This window comes from Silurus aristotelis (assembly GCF_946808225.1).
Source record: "Silurus aristotelis genome assembly, chromosome: 13".
Taxonomy (NCBI): Eukaryota; Metazoa; Chordata; class Actinopteri; order Siluriformes; family Siluridae; genus Silurus; species Silurus aristotelis.
The window spans coordinates 115,026-138,968 of NC_139586.1; the positions used below are offsets into that span (position 1 = coordinate 115,026).

The window sequence follows — 23,943 nt, forward strand, 5'->3', positions numbered from 1 at the left end:
CAATGTGTGTTTGTGTATGTTTGTATCACTGTGTGTGTGTGTGTGTGTGTGTGTGTGTGTGTGTGTGTGTGTGTGTGTGTGTGTGTGTGTGTGTGTGTTGATGAATGATTCTGTTAAATAATTGCACTCTAAAAGAAATTGATCAGGAGATCCATTAGAGGTATTTTTTGTTTCCAAAACCATTCACATGAAAATCTTTTTTATAAAAAAAAAAAAAATCAATGTATATTCCATATTCATGTGAAAGAAGAATTGAGATGAAACCCTGGTTCCTCTGTGACCTTGTGCAATATTGCATTACTGCATTGTTGTGTTCTTGTATTGGAACAGTGCAGGGTTTGTTTTTGAAAGAAACCAGAACAATGCGTTATTCTGAAACGGAGCTTTCATTAATCCATCCATCCATTTATATGTATGAAGGTTTTTTCATTACGTCAGTAATTTATTACATTCTGAAAGAGAGAAAAGATGCAACTTACAATCAGAGATGACCGAGTTGTCCTCATCTGCTGACCTGACTCTCCGAAACGTCCCTCGAGTCTCTGATGAGGAGCGGTTTGAAGACATTGGTGATGATGATGATGATGCCAATGAGGAAGAGGAATGTTCGGAGTGAGGAAGAACATGTAGTTTGGAGGAAAGCAGGATTCTAGAGAGGAAGATGAAGAGTGCAGCACCACAGAGCATCAAGATGATAGAGACACACTTCCATAACTTCATCTTAAAATAATTAAGAGCATTGGCACGCTGTAAGAGAGAGAAAACAAAGGGTCATCATTTCCAACATGTTATTCATAAACACAGATTCTCTTCTGATATCTAACACTATAAATAAACTCCATAAAACTGTAAATTTATATTCTTTTCTATTCATTATTGGATTATTATTGGATTGGAATGTAGTTCAGAGACTTCACTGTGAGAATCACTGCTGTGAGAAGATCACCATCCTCAACAAATCATCATCTCACCCTCTAGATGAAACGCACTGATTTCTGTCCTCACACCGAACACACTGCATGAACACAAGGATTTTCCCTCTTGAGGAAAAATATTTTCTGTAGACAACTTCATCCTTCAGAAATTTCATTCACAGATGTTCTCACATCTGCAGATATTTCACCTCACTTCTGAACTCTCCTCGTCATATAATACTCACGTTTGTGAAGAGATCCGATGTCCCTCGATCGATGGCTCATGTTGACTAGCATTCCCCGAACACACAGTCCCTACATTCTCTTATTTATTGTTGCAGGATGTTGAAAGTGCAGATTTCCAGCACAGAATCTGGATAAACTATTACAGTGTTAAACTGGTCACATGATCTTGTTCTGGGTGTTCACTAACGCACACATGAAAACTATATCACTGTGCTTCTTTCACTGATCTCCAAGTTAATGCACTCTGTGGTGCCTCCAGCATCGGATCTTACGGGAACATTTTATTCATATATTTATATATTTCCATGTTGTCTTATTAAACTGTTTTTCATTAATGCTTCAAACATCACCAATAAGCAAAACTCTTTAACATGACATTCTTTTTCAATAATTTATTATTTGCTAATATTGTTATTCTAAAATCATCTAAATGAAGTGTTTACTGTGTATTCTAAAGAAGCTCAGTCTCAGTTGAGACACTCAGATGAAAAACAGTAAATCAGGAAAAATAATTTGACAGTTAAAGTTTTTTCCAGACTGCAAACTTCTCAAAGCACTTTTCCAGACTTTTTTGGTTTACATTCACGCAATTTAGCATTTGGTTCCTAATCAGAATAGTTTATAGGTAAAAAGTGACTTAATCCTGAATTACATGTTGAAAATATGAAGTTTTTAAATACTGGCAGTATTCACAAATGTGCAGTTAAACATCTAAACAAACTTTCACACAATGAATGTTGATGTCTAACATCCCTGAGGTTTATTTTATGAATGTTGTGTAATTTGATCTGCCTGAGTTGGAGGATTGTAAATGTTAGTGTAGCTTAGCGTATTCTATACCTGGAAGGGATTCGCAGTGGAAAACAACTTCATTCACCATGAACTAAATTAGTCATTAGAAAGCATTTCCAGTGTGAAAGTTAAAGATATTTGAATGGTGAAATGATCAGGTGACTCTAAAAGATTAGTTCCTGCCTCGAGTGTGTTTCACATCTCATAAAGAAAGAACAAGCTGAAAATATCAGTACAGACTTTTCTCTTGTGCCTACAGAGTCCAGCTCTTACTGGGAATTCCAGTTTATCTCAAAGCAACTATAAAACCTAATCTTTCCAGCAGGTCCAGTGGGATGTGCCTCATACAGCCACAACAGTAGGAGTCCAACAACAAGCATTTGAGCTCCAGCTTCAGCATCTGTACAGTGAACTTTTCAGTTATATCTCATTCTGACTCTCATTTTTCATCGCTTACATTCTGAATCGATCCTCAATACAGTATCTTACACTGAAGGTCTCTTCTCACATCTCACGCTTTCTAGGAGCATTTCACACTCAAGGAAAGATGAGCTCTGTGTCACCATGGGGTTTACTTTTCTTTTAACTGAGATCTTACTTTTAATATTGTTTAACACCCCCAAACACACACACACACACATATATATATATATATAATATATATTCACACACACACAAACACACACACACAAAACACACACATACACACACACACACACACACACACACACACACACACACACACACACACACACATGATTTGGGAGCCCCAAGCTGTTGATGATTAGCACTTTGGTAAATGTACAGATTGTGTTATTGTACAGACAGAATTATTTGTATTAGATGAATGTAATGCTGCAGTAATGGATTTAGGATCAAACATTAATTAAGCACTTAAATATTTTTTCACGCTCAAATGTATTTTCCCTTTAATATATTTTTTTTCTGTCATTGTTGAAATGTCCACTTGACCATGGCGTCTCTCTGTGTATCATTTTTCATGTGTGACTCTTTTTTTACCTTCAGTCCAGTCTAAACACTGATTTGAGTAATAGGCCGTGTTCTTCATTCACAGAGAAGTTCCTTTGTTTCAGTAACTACACAGGAAACAAAGTCCAGGTTTTTCTCTCTCCTTAAATCCTGCCCTTAACTGTCCCTTTTCCTTTATTAGGAAACATGCAATTGTTTAAAGAGTGCCGCTGAAAAGTCGCCCATTTCCAGCAAATCAATATCTGCATTTCTGTTACAAAACAAACTGGAATGTTTTATGTGTTTATAGAAAATAGAACTAAAAATAAAACTAATTCTTCAGTCGAGTGGCTTCTTAACAACACAAAGACGGACACAATAAAACATCCTTTCCTTCATGCGAGGTTCTCATGCTGAAAAATGCACTGCGCTGGAGTACGTTCTTATCATAAAGAAAACAGCTGAGCGAGTCTTCACAATCTCATGTCCATATAAAACACATTCCACCTTACACACACACACACACACACACACACACACACACACACTCAGAACAAACACAATGAAGGGATGGAAACACTATTTAAAGCTTTAGTGGATTAGTGTTAAGTCCTTCTCTTTACTCTGTTCATTATGTGGAACCTCTCGTTTCTGGAAATTGACATAATGAGGCTGTGAAGTGAACTTCCTGAGAAAAGTGTCATTCAGAGAGCTCAGTGGTGGCTGATTGGGCATGGACACACACACACACACACATAATACATGTCTAGATACACAAGCAGAAATACACAAACAAACTCTCTCCTATTGTCTTCGATGTTTTCTTTTTCTCTTATTTGGAAACCATTCGAATAGTGAAGTGTTGAAATTTGTGGATTCCTTTTTCTCTTATAAGCTTTACTCTTCTGGGAAGACTTTTCACTAGATTTTAGGAAATGGCTGTGTGAATTAGTGATCATTAGTGAGTATTAGTGAGATCAGACCCTGATGTTGGTGAGGGGGTCTGGGGTTCTGTGCGGGACACAAGAGAGTTCTTTCACTCCAACCTTCACACACAGTGTTACCATGTCTACAGTACACACAGAGGTTCTGTACACCTGTCTGTTTCCATGTACCTGTTTACTTCATCATCAATTATAATTAAAAGGAGAGTCAGCAGTAAGAATTAATACACAAAATACGCCATCATTCCCTAACACACACACACACACACACACACACACACACACACACACACACACACAATGAGTGTGAACTATAAGATTTTGATCTAGCATGACAGTTCTTGGATTTTTTTTAGAGAAACCAAAACCACTAAACCATTTATAAGCACACTGATGAAAAATATGCCATTTTAGCTAATTATATTAGAAGATTTTATAACATTGAAACTGAAACAAGGCAATTAATGAATGTTCTTTACATCCTCATCTGTTCACAGTGATTTTATTAAAGTGACATGGTGTAGACATTAAGAAAATACAATCCATTTCACTCCCTGTCCATTGTTGTAACTATTTACACGATCCCATAAGCATCATTTCTGGGATACGAATGACTTCAACCTCATCATTTATCAGAACTAATAAACATCAAAACCATTACAATAGGTTCTCAGGCATTTTCTTCTCAGAGGAACATGTTGGAATGATTTGGGTGAGTGAAGGCATGATGCTGTACCCTGACAGCAGATTCCCCAGTTCTACCTCATTGTGTGTAATCACTATGATCAGTTTATGAATAATAGTGAATAATCGTTTGCATACTCCCTCATTCTTCCTTGTTATTTCTGATTGAACAGAAGATATTTATGTTTTTTGATGGCATAATAATTTTTCCACCTCCCCACCACACAAAACACACCTTAACTTCCTTTTACTGTTGATCTGGGAGAGGATAAAGATTTCTCCAGAGTTGAGATTTGATCATGAATGATGAAGAAAGCACTAATCTCATGGAAAGATTGGATTGTTCCAAGCTTCCTGAGTGTAGATGAGACTAATCACCAGGATACTGAGACGTGTTTTAAATTTCCCACACTAGACTTGTGTTCTGTGTTCATCATGTTGAAGTTCAAACAACACAGTGGGAAAGAAAATGAAACTAGACAGATGTATAGCAAAAGAAGGAACTTCTCTCAGTGTTTATAGACCATATGATGAATGTTTATTCTAAAAAAAAACCTTGTTTGTTGTCTGTCCAGACTTCACAGCTGCCATACTGCATGTTTACATCCAGTTCTGTTTGGTTTGTCACAAGATCTGCTTTTACACACACAATTTCAACGAGAGAGAAAGTAAATAATGTATTATTTACGAACTGTAGGATGTTTAGCATGGTTAGGACTGGCAGGAGTTAAACACCTTTATTTGACCTTGTTTTAATGCCGTGCCCTCAGGCTTTTATCCTGCAGGCAACATGAGCTGTTATTAGTTTATGAGTGAGAAATAGAAGTGTAGAAGTATTTACTGTACACTTTTATTCTTTCTTTTGATTGTAAATATAATGATATAATTCAGGTTTGCTCTGATAACAAGAGTTAAACTTCCTGTTTCTGTATGTAGAATATTCAAATATTAAATACTATATTAAATACTATATCATCCTATTTTAGATGTATAATACAGCAGGCTTTCTGTAGTAGATCTCATGATCTTACTCTAAAATACACCAAATAACACTAAAATATTACTAAAAATACTCCTGTTTCTCCATAAAATACAACACATTCTATTGAGTAGATTGACATCACGCCGCCTGAGTCCAAATTAGAGAAGCGTGAACACTATCATGATCTCATCTCTCGATCTTTTCATCTATGTTCTGGAAGGAGCAATCACTTAGAGTTTCACCATAATTGCTGTAGAGTCTGTATTTATTTCTACACCTGAGCAGGACCATAACTCTTCCTTTCTGAATCAACAGAGGAGGTGTTTACAACTGCACTTTCTGATGAGAACTTTATTAGCAATTAGTCATTATTATACACTAATATACACTCAGTGACCAGTTTCTGAGGAACACCTGTACATTAATGATGTTATCCAATAAGTCATCATGTACTGCAGCACAAACCATAAATCTAAAATCCTACCACCTACTTCAGCATAATAAAACGACAAAACACAGATTCAGCAGGTTTGAGCTCGAGCACATGCCATTATTCATGTTCAAAGGAAAAGGGTTTTGTGTGTGTGTGTGTGTGTGTGTGTGTGTGTGTGTGTGTGTGTGTGTGTGTGTGTGTGTGTGTGTGTGTGTGTGTGTGTGTGAAGAGAAATATAAGGAAGCTAGCTTCCAGGTTACACACCGTTGTTTACATGAATTTCACAAGAAATTTCTGCTGAATTTGTCATTTTACTAATATTTCTCTTGTACACATTTGGAGTTTATGTATCTGAAGCAAGTAGGAATGATTTTTTTAATCACCAGCTTCAATAGAAATGATGATGAGATCTTACCTTTTGCCCGGTTTATCCAGACCTGACAGAGTGCGTGTTTTCAGTTGACCTCTGGGTAAAAATGGCATTAATCAGTATTCCAGCTCTTCAGCTTAAGCGGTGAAGGACAGTGGCGTTATTTCATCCCTTGTTTATCGGACAGGTTTCATCCAGGAGTCTAGAGCATTACCTCCCCAAAGTGCAGCTTTCTATCAGTTTCAAAGGATCATTGGACCTCCAGGAGTTCAGGATGTGAAGAAAACATCCCCAAATCCACATCTTCATGTCAGAGTGTCGTTACACATTCAGCTTTTAGAGTCAGAAATATAAATCATCTGTCCATTTCAGAAGGTTCATGTGATGATGAAGAGCAAGTGTTATATAAATGATAATAATAATAATAATAATAATAATAATAATAATAATAATACAGATCTTTGATGAAACAGTGATGAAGTTTTTAATGTTCTGCAGGCAGTTTCAGGTTTCTCACCAGGCTTCTCGTGAAACACAACGCTGGAAGATAAAATGCCTTGGGAACGTTGTTTATTCTGCAAAAATTCCTTTGCAGTGATTCACTAAAATGAAGGAATAGCTGATGGCAGCACACGTGTTCTTCTTGCCGACAAATTCTACGTTCTCCAGGTAAATAAAAAATGTATTACCCCAAACCTGCTGCTGCAAGGTGTCTGAACACCACATCTAAGCTGGTTATGGTTCCCTGTCCACAGCTTGACCATACCAGAGTCCTGAGCAGCTAAGCAGTGTGTGTGTAGAAGATGAGTCTCACGCTGGTTTAATGCTGAAGGATGGTTAAGGAGAGGAGATGAGTGAAGGGAGGGAGAAATGGAGGACAGAGTGGAGAGCTGAGAGACACATACAGGATTAATAAGCTCCTCCTTCAGGAGCTTCAGGGAATAAAGTTAATTACAGATTGCTGATCTGCAGTGATATTTGTGTTTATGTGCATTATTTACCTTTATATGGAATATAATATCACAAAACTTGAGTAAAATCACTAAAACTGATTTAAATGTTTATGGATACAGTGTGCTACATTTTTCATATTTTACAATATTACAGATTATAATTCATTAAATGTATTTATTTTATTTTATATTATATTAATTTATATGTTTATATGTTGCATTATTTTAATGAATAGTGGATTTCTTTTCAGGTGTGTTTTCTGTTTGATTGGAGGAGGAACTTCTTGGATTGTAGCATTACAATGTTAAGAAGAAATGCGGGGAAAATTTTTGTATAAATTCACGTTTTCTTGGATCTGGTCACATGATCTGTGTGTGTTTATGATCCGTGTTGGTGCTGAAATTGAGCTGGCAGGTTGCCATGTTTTACGCTGCAGGACCAACACTAATGAATCTGTATATGGTTTCAGACTGACACTTTGTGGGAAAATGTGCCACAGTTATTAACATTTTATGATCTAATGTGAAGATAAAGTGCTTTTATATATGTGAGGTAAATATGCAGTAAATGACTTGTAGATGATTTTCCTCCCTGATTGTTCATGTGTAAAACAAACAGGAGATTTAAGTGTTTGAAGTGAAATATTCCTGCAGGCGATTAGTTTCATAGAAACTGGGATTGTTTTTCATTTCAGTTATTTAAATGTAAACTTCCAACTTCACCTCAATCATTAACACACTGTTCCAGAATCAGTTAAACAGGTCGAGACTGACTCTTTACATTCTCTTTTGACAGAATGACGGCTGTGTTTAACTGAAAGCTTGTGATTATGTCTGACGATCCATCAGGGCTTTATTCGTGCCATTAACGTGTGGATCAGAGCGTTTGTTTGGTTTCCATAGAGTGATGGAAAAACACTCAGGGCCGATGTTTCAGTCATGTATCGGCAGCAAATGAGTTTTTTTTCCTTTCGTAATAATGACCTAGAGAGGAACCTGTAATGATAATAACCCTTGAAAGCTGTGAGAAAGACTGTGTTCCACCTTATCAGTCTGCACTTACAGGTATTTAAGAATTACAGTATACTATTTTTACAAATATCTCTATCAGCAAGTGTGTGTTAATAAGGATCACTGGAGTGAGGAGAACATGTCGATGTTGTGAGGTCTTAATGTGATTTCAGCACCCAGGCTGAGATTTCTCTCCTGGCATAGAATCCATCACTACAGGCTTCCCTCACGTCCTGCTAATGAGAGAGGTTTGCGACATGACGAATGAAAACCGCAGTCCAAACAAGAAAATCCCAGTAAAATGGCAGCTGTGTGTGCACTCGCACCCCAACGGCATTCGCTCGTTTTTTTGGTTTAGATTTTGTGTGTACAGCCTGAGAATGTTTTCGGTGTGGAAGCTGATTAGAAAGAGGATCAGGTACGTGTGAAACACACTGCGGCTTTCAGATCATACACACTGTAAACATCTCTGAGAAGGAAAAATCTGCAGCTGTGTTCGCTGAGGAACTGAAGCTTTACATCTGCTGGGTGTGTGTGTGTGTGTGTGTGTGTGTGTGTGTGTGTGTGTGTGTGTGTGTAAAAGGAGTTTGGTGGTCCATGCTCACACTCGCTCTGTAACACACCCTAATCATGAGATGTGCAACATTTAACAAAAGAACCGATATAAAGAACTAAAGGTGTGGAATCATGATGAGATTCGTCACATCATTCATGAACTGCAGCCACATTGATCTCATCACATCTCCTTCTCTCTGGAATTGTGGGAATGGGTGTGGCCTCAGACTGAATGTTTTCATTCAGGAATAGAAGAATGATTGGGAATAATTCTCTTTAATTAGATTTTAGGAACAATAAAAAGGAAAAGTCACACACACACACACACACACACACACACACAAACACACAAACACACAAACACACAAACACACAAACACACAAACACACAAACACACACACTCACACACTCACACACTCACACACACACACACACACACACACAGGCAGTTTTCTTTCCCAATGACACCACTGACCTTAGAATTAAATGTATTTTATTTATAGAGGTAAAAATTTCAAATATATATTCCTAATCTATTTATTTATATAAAGCTGTTTTGTGTCAGTGTCAAAGTGTCAACAAACTGATACACACACTTCATCTCAGACAGAGGTAACATTCTGTCTGCCTGGGGACCACATCTACACACAGCTACACACAGCTACACACAGCTACACACAGCTACACACAGATACACACAGATACACACAGATACACACAGATACACACATCTCTGGGTTGAAACTTTAGACACGTTTCTCAGCTCAGTTGTAACGTCCTGACCATGTATTTAGTCTGCGCTGCAAACACACATAAATCAATCAGAACAAAGTATAAAGCACGTGTGTGTGTGTGTGTGTGTGTGTGTGTGTGTGTGTGTGTGTGTGTGTGTGTGTGTGTCTACTACACAATGTTCCCTCTCGTCTGTGAAGAAAACCTTTTAAACTGCACATTATCACTCATGAAGGTCTGCACATTGAACCTTTTCAGGATTCCCCTGCTTGCTTTGTGTGTGTCAGGATGTGTGTGAGACTGATACTGCTTGCAGCTAAATGTGAGTGTGTGAAATGTTTGTCTGCAGTGTATTAGATTCCCGCAGCTCAGCACTGTCTAAATTATTCAGTGGTGGGATTCTGGTGGTTTGGAAGTTTATTCATTTAAACTCCATCACATTCCTCAGGTTTTCTCTGGGTGGGGAAGGAAAGTGTCCCAGCCAAAAGACTTCTTTACACAAACATTTCATATTTATATCATTATTGGGACGAACATTTATGATAACTTTATTTAAATACAATTGGAAGATAGATAGATAGATAGATAGATAGATAGATAGATAGATAGATAGATAGATAGATAGATAGATAGATAGATAGATAGATAGATAGATAGATAGATAGATAGATAGATACCTTCTGGTGTCATTGTGTACACATTTACAAACAGAATATTCTAATTTATATTACTGCTGAAAGACCTTTAATAGGTTTGCCATAAACACTGCACTAGATCTGTGTGTGTGTGTGTGTGTGTGTGTGTGTGTGTGTGTGTGTGTGTGTGTGTGTGTGTGTGTGTGTGTGTGTGTGTGTGTGTGTGTGTGTGTGTGTGTGTGACCACTGAAGGCTATCGATCTGTTGTTGGAAGATATAAGATAAAGGTTCAATATGTAGAGTGTATAATAAAATCACTCTCTCACTCTCACTCTCACTAATTCTCTCTCACTCTCACACTCTCTCTCACTCTCTCTCATTCTCTGTCACTTTCTACCACTCCACACTCACTCACTCTCACACTCACTCACTCACTCACTATCACTCTCACTCTCTCACTATCACTTTCACTCTCTCTCTCTCACTTTTGAAAATGAATTGTTTCCTGCTACACTGACCCACTGCCCCTCCATCTCATAAGAAAATTTGTTTAAAAAAAAAACAAACCATTTACACACACACACACACACACACACACACACACACACACACACAAAAGATCAGAGAATAATTAGGCTTCTGTACACTTTGTAGATTAAAAGCTTAAACACACACACACACACACACACACACACACACACACACACACACACACACACACACACACACACACTCTAGTCTGAATTATAGTACATTCTAATAAAATACACCAGCAGTCATGATAAATAAGCGAGACTGCAGCTGCTAATCCACTCATGTGAAAGCAAAGCGAAACGGCTAATCGATTTGGGCTGTAAGTCAGAGAGAAAGTCCACATCAGCTGCTTTACACATGCCGAGTCATTGCAAAGGGAGACGTCAGGAGTCACGCTTCTGGATCGATATGTTATACAAAAGTCAGCTGATAATTTTATCCAGAAGCCGATACTCCAGAACTCCTTCAGCCAAACACAGAGGCTCGGCGTAGCAGGACCAAATGTCTGATTTCTCCCACACAGAAAGGTCAGGAAGCCACGCAGAGGGAGAAGAACACACTCCAGGGTTCCAGGTTCAGTCTGTTTTTCTTTTCATGATGAGACAGAACTATGAGGTTTTACATGCTGTGTAGTGAAACCTGTTGGATTCGTGTTACAGTGTGACTACGATAACTTCAGAACCAAGATCGAACTCCACACACAGCCAGAAGGTCACACACTGCTCTGAGCTTACAAGAACATGAGATGTCACTCAGCTCACACACACCTGCTTCAACTCATCTAATAAATCAGACTCGTAGCAGGAGTGACATTTCATCAGAAACATTTTCAATAAAAATCCACACTTTCATTCGTATAACCAATAACAGGCTTTATTTCTTTTCTTCTTCACAAAACTTCTAACCCTGTGGCATGAAAAACCTCATCGCTGCAGACAAACGTCCAACTGTAGACTCACGGAAAATGACCTGAGCGGCAAATGGACCATAAAACATATAATAAATTGTATAGAAGGTTTTAGGAGCATCTCAGTGGAACTGAGTGACAGTGTGTGTGAGAACTTTATCAGGAACATCAGACTAACAGTCAGTGTGGCCTCATGGCTCTCAATTCTTCATGGCATGGACTCCACAGGATGTTGATCTTCCTCTGAGATTTAACTCCATATTGACTCGAGTCATGTAAATCTCATGTACTTCCACATCCCTAATGTAATCTACTGGATTCAGATCATGGTGCATGTTCACACTGGGTGTGGATGCACAAAATCAGCAACAATAATCTACTAATCTAATAGAGGCATCAATGCAAAAATATAAAAGAAAAAAAAAAAAATCATCTCAAATCAATCAAACATCTCACCAGCCTGACCTGCTCACACAAGGCAGGTTGGGTTCATAGATTCATGTTGTTCCTGCTGGACTCTGAACCTACCATCTGGGTTCCTCAACACATTAAGAATAAGATTGATCAGACCATTCTGCATTTTTCCATCTTCAATGGCTCAATCTTGGAGAGTCTGCATCTACTCAGTTTTCTGTTTCTAGATGTGTGAAGTGGCATCATGATCTTCTGCTCTCGAAACCCATCAGCTTCAGTGTTAAATGTGCTGAGCTTCCTGAAATGCTTTTCTGCTCATCACAATCGTACAGTGTTTATCTGAGTTACTGTAGCTTTTCTCTGAGGATCTCTCTCAGCAGTGAGGTTTTTTTCTTTTGCAGAACTGCTGCTCACTGGAAGTTTTTCTTCACTGCATCATTCTCAGTAAACTCCAGACTGCTTTGTGAAATCGCAGATCAGTAAATGATCCTGTTGAGTGAGCTTACATTTTAGGAGTTAATAACAATCAATATTCTAAATGTTTCCACCTCAAACCCTCAAGTGCATGTTGTTCTCCTCAGAAAGCCATCAGAGATATCTCTTCACCTCAGCTCATGGTCTGCAGCTGATGAGGAAATGTAAACGACCAGCAGCTGTTTTCTGCATTCATTAGAACGTTATAACGGCGGCTCTTCATGCTGCAGTAATTGCCTGTAAATTTGGTCTAGTGAGTTCAATGGTACGGCAATAAACATCTCGCACTTTGGCACTTTCTCTAATCGAGCTGAGGCTCTGTACAGGGTGGAGATCTGAAGAAAGCTGAAGAGTCCAAGTTCTCTGTGAGCACAGTGCCGAGCGCAGGCCAGACCAGATCACTTCGATTCAGGTGCTAAAGTGTAAATCAAATCAAAACTGGAATCACAATCTTAGTAAGATTTACCTTCAGATCTGAGTTTTGGAAGATAAGACCGGTGAGGGTTATGAGATAAACATCTCCTGTGCAGTGCACCGACACAAACACTGCGCTCAAACACACCTGGTCTTTTCTACCAGGGGGTCGCAAACCACAGCCCACAGGCAGAAATCTATACTGATCTAAGTTTTTCTCTAGAGGCGAATCACTGACGCCACGTGCCGTTTGTTTTTACACGTGAGACTTTACGGTGCAAAACAAAATAATAAACTAATCCAGCATTAGGAGGCAAAATGAATACATTTAAAATCATAGTAAAATCTCCACAATAATACTGATAGTCAACTCAATAAAGAAACAAAATAATGATGTGGCCCTCACAGAAAAAGGGGTCCCTGTTTTATACTAATGTACTGCAACACGTTTTTTACCATGACGTAGAAAACGTGTTTATGAGCGACACACTGCAGGATCCGGAGGAACAGTGGTGAACAGCCCCACCTTGTGGTCAAAAGCGGGAAGAATCCCATCATTACATGAGCTTCTAATCTCTGGTCCTGAAGTTACTGAATCTGTAACCTGTTTTCTGAGTTAAAAAACAAGAGTCTAAAGTCTTAAGTCTAAAACAGTCGTTACATTTCCTGTGTGTGTGTGTGTGTGTGTGTGTGTGTGTGTGTGTGTGTGTGTGTGTGTGTCTGGGGCTGTTCCTTATAGTCAGTAAGTGGAGAACTTACTGTGTAAGTGGAGCTGTATGGTAAACACAGTGGAACCCTAACCCATGAGAAACACTTCTGTGGTGTGTGATAAAGATTTATTAGAGTAATGTACAATATGAACAGAGTGAAATCTGAGTTTACAGTCGGGGTTCTGAGGAGAACCTCCAGCCCTCCTTCTGCCCAACTTTAGTGAGCATGGCGACGAGCCCCAGCCCCACACACATGGATGTTCCCGTCATGGCACTGTGAGCTTTACAGCAGGCAGACACACACACACACACACACACACACACACACACACACACACACACACACACACCTTTATTTCTCAGTCCTAAACATGATTAATGGTTGAGATGTTTGTTCTTGTTGATGTACTCACTTCGAGCCCCAAGAAGAGCTCCTGATGCACATCCACCCAGGAAGTAGTTGGTGGGATCATCAGGAGCATCCCTCACGTGAGCACTCAGACAAGTGGTGATTCCAAATACGGCTCCCAGAGTTGCTAAAACATCACAAACATGCCACAGCTGTTAGCTACAGTTTAGCGCCACCAAAACCTTCTGCTACACATCTACACACATTCCTAATGCTAATGATCACGTCCTGAAGAATCCATAACGTGAGGGTAAGGTCAAGTGGACCAGAACATCTCCATAAAACACGAGAACGTCACCATGAAACATGAGGGGGGGGGGGGGGGGGAACAGGTGGAGGAGCAGGAGATGAAGGAGGACTTACCCATCGTCACTGTACCATTCACTGCTCGCGTCAACGCCTCCAGAGACGTCTCAGGCCGGATTAACACAAGATGATACGCAGAACCAACCAGACCTGGGAATCATCATCATGAGAGACAGACAGGAGATCAGAAATAAATCAGACAGGAGATCAGAAATAAATCAGACAGGAGATCAGAAATAAATCAGACAGGAGATCAGAAATAAATCAGACAGGAGATCAGAAATAAATCAGACAGGAGATCAGTGATCAGACAGGAGATCAGTGATCAGACAGGAAATCAGTGATCAGACAGGAAATCAGAAATCAGACAGGAAATCAGAAATCAGACAGGAGATCAGAAATCAGACAGGAGATCAGAAATCAGACAGGAGATCAGAAATCAGACAGGAGATCAGAAATCAGACAGGAGATCAGAAATCAGACAGGTGATCAGAAATCAGACAGGAGATCAGAAATCAGACAGGTGATCAGAAATCAGACAGCTGATCAGAAATCAGACAGCTGATCAGAAATCAGACAGCTGATCAGAAATCAGACAGCTGATCAGAGATCAGACAGGAGATCAGTGATCAGACAGGTGATCAGAAATCAGACAGCTGATCAGAAATCAGACAGCTGATCAGAAATCAGACAGCTGATCAGAAATCAGACAGCTGATCAGTTGTTAAAAGCGCTACAGAAATAAAATTGAATTGAAATGAAATTGAATCACTGATCACGTGCTCATTTTGGAGTGGATCTAAATGAAACCCAGAATAAAACGCTGATGTTGATGTTGATGTTTTGCTGTAGACAATCAGCTACAGTTAGCGACATTTTGCGACAGTTAGCTATAGTTAGCTGTGGTTAGCATTGTTACTAGCATGTTAGCTAGCTGCAGCTGTCCGCTGCTCTAAAGGCGGTGTCCTGTGTAAATTAAAGCCCTGACCGCAGCAGCAGTCCCTGGGCATGTGCTCACCCAGTGCGGTACCCAGTTTGGTGGTAATCCATGTTTTCCCAACACAATCTTTTCCTTCCTCCAGGTCCCAGTAACCCATCCTGACGGAACAAGGACACACACAACTCTCGCGAGACTGCAGCAGGCGGACGGGATATCGCGAGACTGTTTCTGTGGTGGGGTTTTGAACGCTTTAACCTCAGATCCGTGTGTGACCGCCCTCTACAGGACAGTGTGAGACCTTCAGGTCCAGGAACCTTCAGGTCCAGGAACCTTCAGGTCCAGGAACCTTCAGGTCCAGGAACCTTCAGGTCCAGGAACCTTCAGGTCCAGGAACCTTCAGGTCCAGTTAATGAACCCTAATCTCTAGCTGAGGTCCGGACATGAAATCAGTGTAGACAACATTTTTATTTGGACACATTAAATAAATGAAAGGGAAAAAAAAAAGAAAAGAAAAAAAGAAAAGAAAAGAAAAAGAAAAGAAAAGAAAAAGAAAAGAAAAGAAAAGAAAAGAAAAAGAAAAGAAAAGAAAAGAAAAGAAAAGAAAAGAAAAGAAAAGAAAAGAAAAAGAAAAGAAAAAGAAAAGAAAAGAAAAAGAAAAGAAAAGGCTAAAATGCTTTTGTTTCTGCTAAACTGAGATTATAGATCACAAGTAATGAACAAATCTCATATCACATTTTTACTTCACTACACGTGTTTTCTTTACATAAATATAAATATATCTAATGTTTAACATTGTTCTCTTCTATTCTTCAAGTTACATTAAAAAAATATTATCAGAAACACAAACAGGCAAAAATAATAATACAAACTATGTCAAACATAACCACTGATAATAATAGAAACCAATCATATTATATTATATTATATTATATTAAGACAATTAGAACTATGTGGTTGTTGTTGTTGTTGTTGTTGTTGTTGTTGTTGTTGTTGTTGTTGTTGTTGTTGTTGATGATGATGATGATGATGATGATGATGCATCATGTTGTTGTTGTTGTTGTTGTTGTTGATGATGATGATGATGATGATGATGATGCATCACTGTCTAGTAAATATCTTCAGATCTTTCAATTACAATTTATCACAATCTCGAATTTGAGTAAACCAGGTGATGTGAATTATTCATAACCAGATGATTAAACTCTAAAGTCTACTGATGAACAAAAACCTCTATAGAGATCCGTTACTATAAAAACCACCTGCTCCGAAGATTGTGGATTAAAATAAAAATAAATATGAATAAATAAATAAATAAATAAATAAATAAATAAATAAATAAATAAATAAATAAATAAATAAATGATTAAATAAATACATAAATGATTAAATAAATACATAAATAAATCCTTCTAGTAAATGAACATAAGTGAAAGCATTTTAATATATTATTATAATTACAGTCACAATTCTAGAATATTTCATAACAAAAGTATTAATAATCGAATTAAACGGGAAAACTGGTGAACTTTATCTCATCTAAAAAATAATTCATTGTAAATCATCTGCATATAAAATATAGATTTAAATATAAACTAATGTATCTGTGATCCAGTGTAAACTGAACCTACAGTAATACAATAAAACCTGATTACATTTCGCTCTACATTGTTCTCTAAATCCGATATACCGTGTTAAATAGTGCACAGAGGGAGTGAGTGAGTGAGTGAGTGAGTGAGTGAGTGAGTGATTTGGGACACAGCCATTCGCGTTTTAGAGCTTCTCTTCCGGGGCGGAGCTGCTACAGGTTACACGACTTGTAGAGAATCGAATCGTTGTGTCAAATCATTCGGTTTATCAAAAGAGTCGACTCTTTTGGATTTCTGAATGTTTTATGTTTTGCTGAAGAACAGTGAGATTTTATAATAAATTGGACACAGAGGCAAATAAATCAGGGGTTTTTGCAGATTAACTGCCCATACACATGGACACAGAGGACAAGAAACAAAACGTATAATTGCATTAAATAATGAAAGCAGCATCAGAAGTCACTGTGACTGCAGTGTTACTAATGTGGAACTGATTAACTCTGGTGGAGTGATGAGATAAAGAGCTAAACCTTCCACTAACGTTGTACTAAAATACGAGATAAATAAAGGGAAAATCTGTAGAGTAAAAAAGGGAAGTTGTGCGAATCGACTCTTCGCCTTCATTTAAAAGAGTCGGTTTATAGAGTCGACACATCACTATTTGGTTGCGGAGTCGAGGGAGAGAGGGAGAGAGAGAGATGAACAGATTAAAGATAAATGTGTGATTATTATATTTATTTTTTATGGCTATAGAATAATATTAATGACGGTACAGTAGTTTTCCCGTCGCTGAGACTTATGGGTAAACAGGAAGTGATGGTGTTTAGGAGCGTCAGTGTGTGAGAGCGAAACTGAAGCCTGAGTTGAGAAGCTCCGAGCTCATGAAGCTCCTCCACTGATCACTGCTTTCTCCTCTCTCACCCTGCAGGAGATCCTCCTCCTCATCCTCCTGCTCCTGATCGGACACTCCGGAAACAGTGAGTCTGTGCGCTGAAGCTGAGAACACACCAGCACTGAGGATGAGGATGATGATGATGAGTGTGGCACTTCCGGTCAGTCAGGAGGATGATGATAATGATAAGTGTGGTACTTCTGGTCAGTCAGGAGGATGATGATGGTGATGAGTGTGGTACTTCCGGCCAGGAGGATGATGAGGATGATGATGAATGTGGTGTTGATGGTGGTGATCATTTTAATGAGGATAAGGTGGTGATGAAAGTGATGATGATGAAGGCGGTAATGATGATGATGTAGGTTGGTGATGATAATGATGACGATAAAGGTGGTGATGATGATGATGATGATACTCGCTGATTTCACCCCTGACAGGTTGAGTGACATGTCGTCTCCATCACCGGTACAGATCAGGGAGGCGAACGCACATCTGGCTGCTCTGCACAGGAGAGTGGCAGATCTGGAGCAGAAGCTGGAGGCAGCTGAGATCACACTGCGAGAGCAGGCCGAGAGTCTGATCCGGAAAGATGAACACCTCAGAGCAGCGACACAGGAGATAACTGAAAACAAGGACAGGTAGATCTCACTCACACACAGACACACACACACACACACACACACACACACATACTGTTCAAAATACAGTAGTGATGTACAATGTGTGTGTGTGTGTTTTGAGAAGGAGTTTATTTCCTTCCTGCATGTTTGTGTTCCTCCTCCAGCCTCATCCTCAGCTCCAGGTTTATTTAGATAAATAAATCCAAGCAGTGTTGTTGTGGTTGTGGTTGTGGTGGTGGTGGTTGTGGTGGTGGTGGTTGTGGTGGTGGTGGTTGTGGTGGTGGTGGTTGTGGTGGTGGTGGTTGTGGTGGTGGTGGTGGTTAAACTGAGAGTAAATCTTTTTTAATCATCGTGACTGAATGTAAAACTTTTTCCTTCTGTGTTTTTAAGGGAGATTTCATACCTCCACGAGAAGCTCTGTCAGTCTGAGGAATCCATTCAGAAGCTCCAGCACACGGTGAAGGAGAAAGATTCCCTGATTGGGCAGTTGCAGCACCGCTGCCAGCTGTTGGACAACATCTGTAAAAGCCGTCCTCTGTTAGACAGCATGCTGGCTCAGATGGCCGAGGCGGAGAGAATGGGGCCTGTGACTGAGCTGGGGAACGTCACAGCAGATACTTCACTCACAGACGGAGAGTCCAACTGCAGCCCCTGTGGTCTGTCCAATCACAAAGACTTTTCCCTGAGTGACGATGACTTGGACGATCCCGAGCTGGAGGGTGTGATGTTCGGAACAACAGTATGAAAGTGGATGTGTCCTGCTTGCATATTTAGTGTGTTTAGTAGAGCAGATGTGGAAGTTCATCCACGAGAAGTGTTGACTTGCTTTCGAATGGTTCTTTTTCTCTAAATGTCTTTCCTGTTTAATGAATGACGTTTTTACCACTAGTGTGGGTACGAGACAGCAAACTGCTCCATGACATGATCTCAGTAAAGCTGGAGGAACTAAAATACACCCAATCATTCAGAAAGAGACAAACGGGAAAAGAAACCTCTCTCATGTGGTACATGACCTTCATGACATTACTGAGACGGACAGACGGAGATGTCTGGGCTCCAAAAGAATCGATATGTAAATGATTTGTTAATTAAGTTGTAATTTTCCTCTTCATCTTCTTGGTATTAATTAACATTGATTTTACTTTCAGTTGAATGTTGGGTTCCGTCTGAACACGGTGGAGATTCAGTTCCGTCTCTTTGGGTTGTTGGATGATTCGTTTCATTCGCCCCTGAAATCAGTTTATTTGATAGTGTGAACTAACAATCACTTAATGGTGACTGTTGCACATGTTCTAATTTTTGAATGTTGTGGAACATTAAAGCTGGGAAACAAAAAAAAACTAATCTTTTACTCTGGTTTATGCGAAGGTGAAGTGCTACTGCATCATGGCACGGTGCTTGTGTAATCCAGGCATGTGTGTGTTACCGTTTCTTTTCTACAGAGTTAATTGGTGCCTCAAATGTGATCACTGGAATTATTTATTCTACATTAATAAACTATTTTGTTATTCTATTTGTATTTATTTTTTTAAATAAATAAAAAAATAAAAAAAAGCACAAAAAAATAAAAATAAAAAACCCTTGTCCATCTCCACAATCAAAAGCTCCGTGAAACGTTCTGGTGATGTTTGATCCTAAAACACACCGAGGAAAATCACCTAAATAATAAAAGAAAAGTCAGAATCACAATTCAACCTTTATTTATTCTTTAATACAAAATTACCAAAGAAGGAACTTTTTTTTAAATCACAAACGATGATTAAACACAGATAAAAAGTTTCGCATTTTGGATTGACGCACACATCCACATGCGAGGATCAGTGAGGGAGCAGAACCTTTCCTCTTCCAATGCAGTTGTGGAACCCTTTAGTTCCATCAGGACCCAGCGGCTGGCGCAGAACTTCCACACTAATGGCACCTTTTATTAGATCTGGGCTCAAGGTGCAGCTTTTCTCTGGGAAAAACGCCTGTGCAGCATTTCGTCGCCGTTGGACCCACGGACTCCCACCGTACCCTGCGCTGTCCTGAGAGAAATCTCCTGAGCTCCTACTCCGGTTGTATGATGGACAGACTGAAGTGGGAGTGCTGCTTAATGGAGAAGTAGCTAGTGGTGAGGCAGTATGACCACCAAGAAAGAGCTTGTGTGGGAGGAGAGGACTTCCCACTGGACTGGCCAGAGGGTTTCTGTAAGGGTCGGAATGGGAAAGGGAAACGCGTGGGATGGTCAGAGGGCTGCCGTACTGAGCCTGAGGGCGAGAGACTCTGCGGTTAGGACGTGGTGAAGCTGGAGCGAAGTCAGACTCTGAGGAACTGTATAAAACCGAATCTTCCAAACAGTACAAGTGCTTCTTGGACTTCCGGTTCCGCTTTGTTGAGAAGTCATGATCAGTGCCCTCCTCAGACTCCTCGTCTGCTCGGCCCAGGCTGCTCTCTTGCTTCCGTGTTCCTCGGCTCCTGAGGAGAACCACGCGGATACCTTTCCCACCTTGTGCCTGTTCCTGCGCTTTTAGGATTTCGTACGCTTTACGAACCCCATCCAGGTACTCGTACTCCACCACAGCACACAGCTTGCGTCCGAGCTCGGTGTGTTTCTTGGAATAGCGTTTGAGCTCTGCTGGAACTTCTTTTCCTGGACGAAGGATACGAAGAGAAGTGATCGTGCCATGAGCACCAAACATGTGCATGGCAGTCTCCATGATCCCTTGTTGCTCAGTTCTAGATGAATCGCAGTCCTTAAATTTAGAACCGGCTTTGAGCAGGAAGTTCCACACCAGCAGTAGTTTAGTGGTGGGGATGCAGAGCAGGCGGTCAGGGATCGGAGTTTTCCGTCTTACTTTAGTTCCCAGATCGTTCACCTCAAGGTGTGGAGATGTTTGGGCAGCAGCCAGAGTAGTGCGCCAATCACGTGTCAGATCACGTATCTGCCAAAGTAGGAAGAAGAATCAAGATCTGTGTGGAGGCTGTCAATAATCCTCATTTCAGTGAAAGTAAAAGAACAAATCTACTCTTAACTTCCCTGAAACGGTTCAAACATGTCTAACAGGCAGATACTCTACAACCAACTCACCTTTTTAAACGAGGTCAGCAACTTTAGGCTGACAAAACCCATACTGTTCCTCTGGACATGTTTTAACAGGAAGGCATCAGCCTCGAGATTCTCATCAGAGAGGTAGAACTCAAGCTGGGCTGCTATTTTGCATCCGAGTTCACTTGCTGGTGGAGTCCAGACTTCAGTCTCACACCCTTCCTCTTCAAACACATCAGTCAGTTCTGCTGAGCTCCTGCAACCCAGTGTGCATTAATGGCTTGAATACACACCAATTGGTAGAACTGAGGTCTACTGTTAAACAAAAACCCTCACAACAGCACTGCTGGGAAACACCAGCATATCACATGAACACAGTTTCATCTCACCCATCCAAACTATCGTTCAGGCCATCATCAGGGTAGCAGGAAAACCCTTTCAAGAGCACAGTGTCTTTACACTGAAAGATGTCGGTGAAGACGGGAGAAGACATGCTGGAGATACTCCACCTTCTCACTCATAATACAGGATTACAACAAAATCCAAACTAAGCAGCTTGTGAAAGCGCTGCCAGACCTGCTGAGTTTCCAGCTGGTTTCCTCCGTGTCTCAGCTGAAACCCTTTACAACGCTGAGCTTTAAATCTGCTGCGTCACAATTGATGTAAAGATCTGATTGGCCGAAATGAGTTTTGAACTTTTTAGTGCGTCGGATCAATTGGATGAACCCATTCTTAAGAGTCAACACATTTGCTTCTCAAACTTCTCTACTGCCCCGTTTAGGCTGAAACCCAAGCAGGGAATTTAATTATAAACATCAAATAGGCAAAACATAAACACAAGAACGTGCAAAATAACACATTTTCTAGGTACAAATAGTATTTATCTTTATTGAAGAGCAGTAGTGTGCTACAAAGAGCCGATTCAAAGAGTCGACTCGACAAATTAGAGTAAAACTCGGCTGTTCGGTTCATTAGTCTCCTCATCCAGCTGCAGAAATTTCATGTGATTAGGGAAGTGCAGAACCTCATCATCTACATGTCTCCAGAACCTTCAGTCAGACCTGATCTGAATACGAGTGGATCTGTGAGTGATTATAACCAGAGTGGGGATCCGGTGTGTATTCCATCTGCAGGGAGCAACTGTCCCAGCATAAGGGGACACGGGGACACTGCTTCCTGTATATTACACCTTCATTACAGAGGTGTCAAAGAAGCGCTGCTCACTAATGCAAAAACACCGTAGACCAACCTCATACGCACTCTCACACACACACACACACACACACACACACACACACGAATGTATGTATGCACGCAAACAATATATAGAGCGAGTAAAACCGGATTTATATATATATATATTAGATATTAGACACGAGTACATTTCTGGCACAAGTTGACTAAAATAGCAACAAACTAAAACATGTTAATTAAAAAATGTTTAATTGTTTATCTTGTCTGTCTGTCTGTCTGTCTGTCTGTTAGTGTTTTTCTTGTTTATATAAGGATGCAGTTGCGTTTAGTAACCGCCAGGTGTCAGTAGCTAATTATTGATTCTACCAGTGGTGTATTGTTATATAAAGATTGCTGAGTGTCCGGAACATAATGTCCTCATCCACTGAGGGGCGTCACTGCGCCATAAAATGGATTTAATCCAAGAAGCTTCAGTAAGGTGTTCTTTCTCTGTGCCCAAGCCATAGCTACAGGCTAAAGGCTAGGAGCATGTTTTTCACCATAGTGGTCAAGCATTGGCTATGTATGAATTATTTACCCTCAGCAGTAAAAGAGCAAACAGCAAGACCTGATGCTACGATAAGGAAATACATTTTGCTTATGTAATGACCCTGTGCTAAAAAAAAAATAAAGGCATAAAGCATGCCCATATTAACTGTCCTTATAAATAGGTTTCAGGAGGCCAGTGCTGCAGAACCATCAGCATTCTGGGACTGCAGGAGTCTCCTATAATTAGAGCTGGAAAGAGAACAGTAAATGAGGAAAGTTCCAGGTAATGTGGATCAATCCGATCACCTTCTGGAAAGCCATGGGAACAGAGTTGTTCCCCCAAAATGCACAGCAGCAGACCTGCAGGCGGTGTGGCTCCAAAAACCAACAACTAATGGCTTAAATGCACCACTGAAATAAAAGCTTTAAAAAACAAGGTGTTCATTTATTCCTGGAAATCATTTGATTAACATTTAATAGGCAAAGTTTCACGTGTAAAGCCCGTGCACAGTGCAGAAACAAGTACATGCATTTATATTGTGTGTGTGTGTGTGTGTGTGTGTAAAGTTTATTTACCTGTAAAAAAAAAAAAAAAAAAAAACTTATTTTAAATTGCAGTTATTGTTTATTTGAGTTTGAACACCGGTATGATGTAAGTTGTTCACCTTCACTGTAATGTAACTGCAGACGGGAAACCCAGGAAATTCCAGCACTTTCAAAAGCGACATAAACAACTACATAACTGCAATAGGTGGTGGTGGTGGGGGGG

The 23,943-nt window shown here is 39.9% G+C and overlaps 4 protein-coding genes and 1 long non-coding RNA gene across 9 annotated transcripts in view; 1 reads left to right on the top strand and 4 right to left on the bottom strand.

Moving 5' to 3' along the window:
* nrtn (neurturin) overlaps positions 1-7,202 on the bottom strand; it is a 13,082-nt gene extending 5,880 nt beyond the window's left edge. The window contains exons 1-2 of the mRNA XM_083557866.1: positions 6,380-7,202; positions 480-747 (exon numbers count right to left, since the gene is read on the bottom strand). Of these exons, the coding sequence (XP_083413992.1) occupies positions 480-720 (241 nt within the window). The 5' untranslated portion in view covers positions 721-747; positions 6,380-7,202. The remainder of the gene's footprint in view (positions 1-479; positions 748-6,379) is intronic.
* Positions 7,203-11,562: 4,360 nt separating this feature from the next.
* LOC310735378 lies at positions 11,563-13,345 on the bottom strand. The gene is made up of 2 exons (XR_014536272.1): positions 11,841-13,345; positions 11,563-11,724 (listed from the first exon to the last, which is right to left on the bottom strand). It is a non-coding gene; the product is annotated as an uncharacterized lncRNA (long non-coding RNA).
* A 433-nt stretch (positions 13,346-13,778) lies between these two features.
* On the bottom strand, positions 13,779-15,566 carry ndufa11 (NADH:ubiquinone oxidoreductase subunit A11). Its single transcript, XM_083558062.1, has 4 exons — positions 15,408-15,566; positions 14,447-14,539; positions 14,088-14,210; positions 13,779-13,955 (listed from the first exon to the last, which is right to left on the bottom strand). The coding sequence occupies exons 1-4, from the start codon at positions 15,484-15,486 to the stop codon at positions 13,843-13,845; spliced, it is 408 nt and encodes a 135-aa protein (XP_083414188.1). The 5' UTR covers positions 15,487-15,566; the 3' UTR covers positions 13,779-13,842.
* Positions 15,567-17,550: 1,984 nt separating this feature from the next.
* Positions 17,551-19,940, top strand: vmac (vimentin type intermediate filament associated coiled-coil protein). 5 transcript variants are annotated; one of them, XM_083558044.1, is made up of 3 exons: positions 17,551-17,892; positions 18,245-18,445; positions 18,818-19,940. In XM_083558044.1, the coding sequence occupies exons 2-3, from the start codon at positions 18,255-18,257 to the stop codon at positions 19,170-19,172; spliced, it is 546 nt and encodes a 181-aa protein (XP_083414170.1). In that variant the 5' UTR covers positions 17,551-17,892; positions 18,245-18,254; the 3' UTR covers positions 19,173-19,940. The 5 variants fall into 5 exon arrangements, with proteins under 5 accessions (XP_083414170.1, XP_083414168.1, XP_083414171.1 ...); XM_083558042.1 differs by having other exon boundaries at positions 17,596-18,098; positions 18,279-18,445; XM_083558045.1 differs by having other exon boundaries at positions 17,596-17,967.
* A 170-nt stretch (positions 19,941-20,110) lies between these two features.
* On the bottom strand, positions 20,111-22,086 carry larp6b (La ribonucleoprotein 6, translational regulator b). Its single transcript, XM_083558040.1, has 3 exons — positions 21,842-22,086; positions 21,495-21,708; positions 20,111-21,348 (listed from the first exon to the last, which is right to left on the bottom strand). Exons 1-3 carry the CDS (start codon positions 21,943-21,945, stop codon positions 20,245-20,247), a joined length of 1,422 nt encoding a protein of 473 aa, XP_083414166.1. The 5' UTR covers positions 21,946-22,086; the 3' UTR covers positions 20,111-20,244.
* Positions 22,087-23,943: the final 1,857 nt, after the last annotated feature.

What these genes read in the sequence shown, in the direction of transcription:
- ndufa11 (XM_083558062.1), bottom strand. Translation starts at nt 15,486, where the DNA reads ATGGGTTACTGGGACCTGGAGGAAGGAAAAGATTGTGTTGGGAAAACA. An exon ending in GAATGGTACAGTGACGATGG is followed by an intron (nt 14,211 to 14,446) that starts GTAAGTCCTCCT and finishes GTGATGTTTTAG; the next exon opens with CAACTCTGGGAGCCGTATTT. An exon ending in AGCTCTTCTTGGGGCTCGAA is followed by an intron (nt 13,956 to 14,087) that starts GTGAGTACATCA and finishes CCTGCTGTAAAG; the next exon opens with CTCACAGTGCCATGACGGGA.
- vmac (XM_083558041.1), top strand. Translation starts at nt 18,183, where the DNA reads ATGATGACGATAAAGGTGGTGATGATGATGATGATGATACTCGCTGAT. An exon ending in ATAACTGAAAACAAGGACAG is followed by an intron (nt 18,446 to 18,817) that starts GTAGATCTCACT and finishes TGTGTTTTTAAG; the next exon opens with GGAGATTTCATACCTCCACG.
- larp6b (XM_083558040.1), bottom strand. Translation starts at nt 21,945, where the DNA reads ATGTCTTCTCCCGTCTTCACCGACATCTTTCAGTGTAAAGACACTGTG. An exon ending in CTGAACGATAGTTTGGATGG is followed by an intron (nt 21,709 to 21,841) that starts GTGAGATGAAAC and finishes ACTGGGTTGCAG; the next exon opens with GAGCTCAGCAGAACTGACTG. An exon ending in TGCTGACCTCGTTTAAAAAG is followed by an intron (nt 21,349 to 21,494) that starts GTGAGTTGGTTG and finishes CTACTTTGGCAG; the next exon opens with ATACGTGATCTGACACGTGA.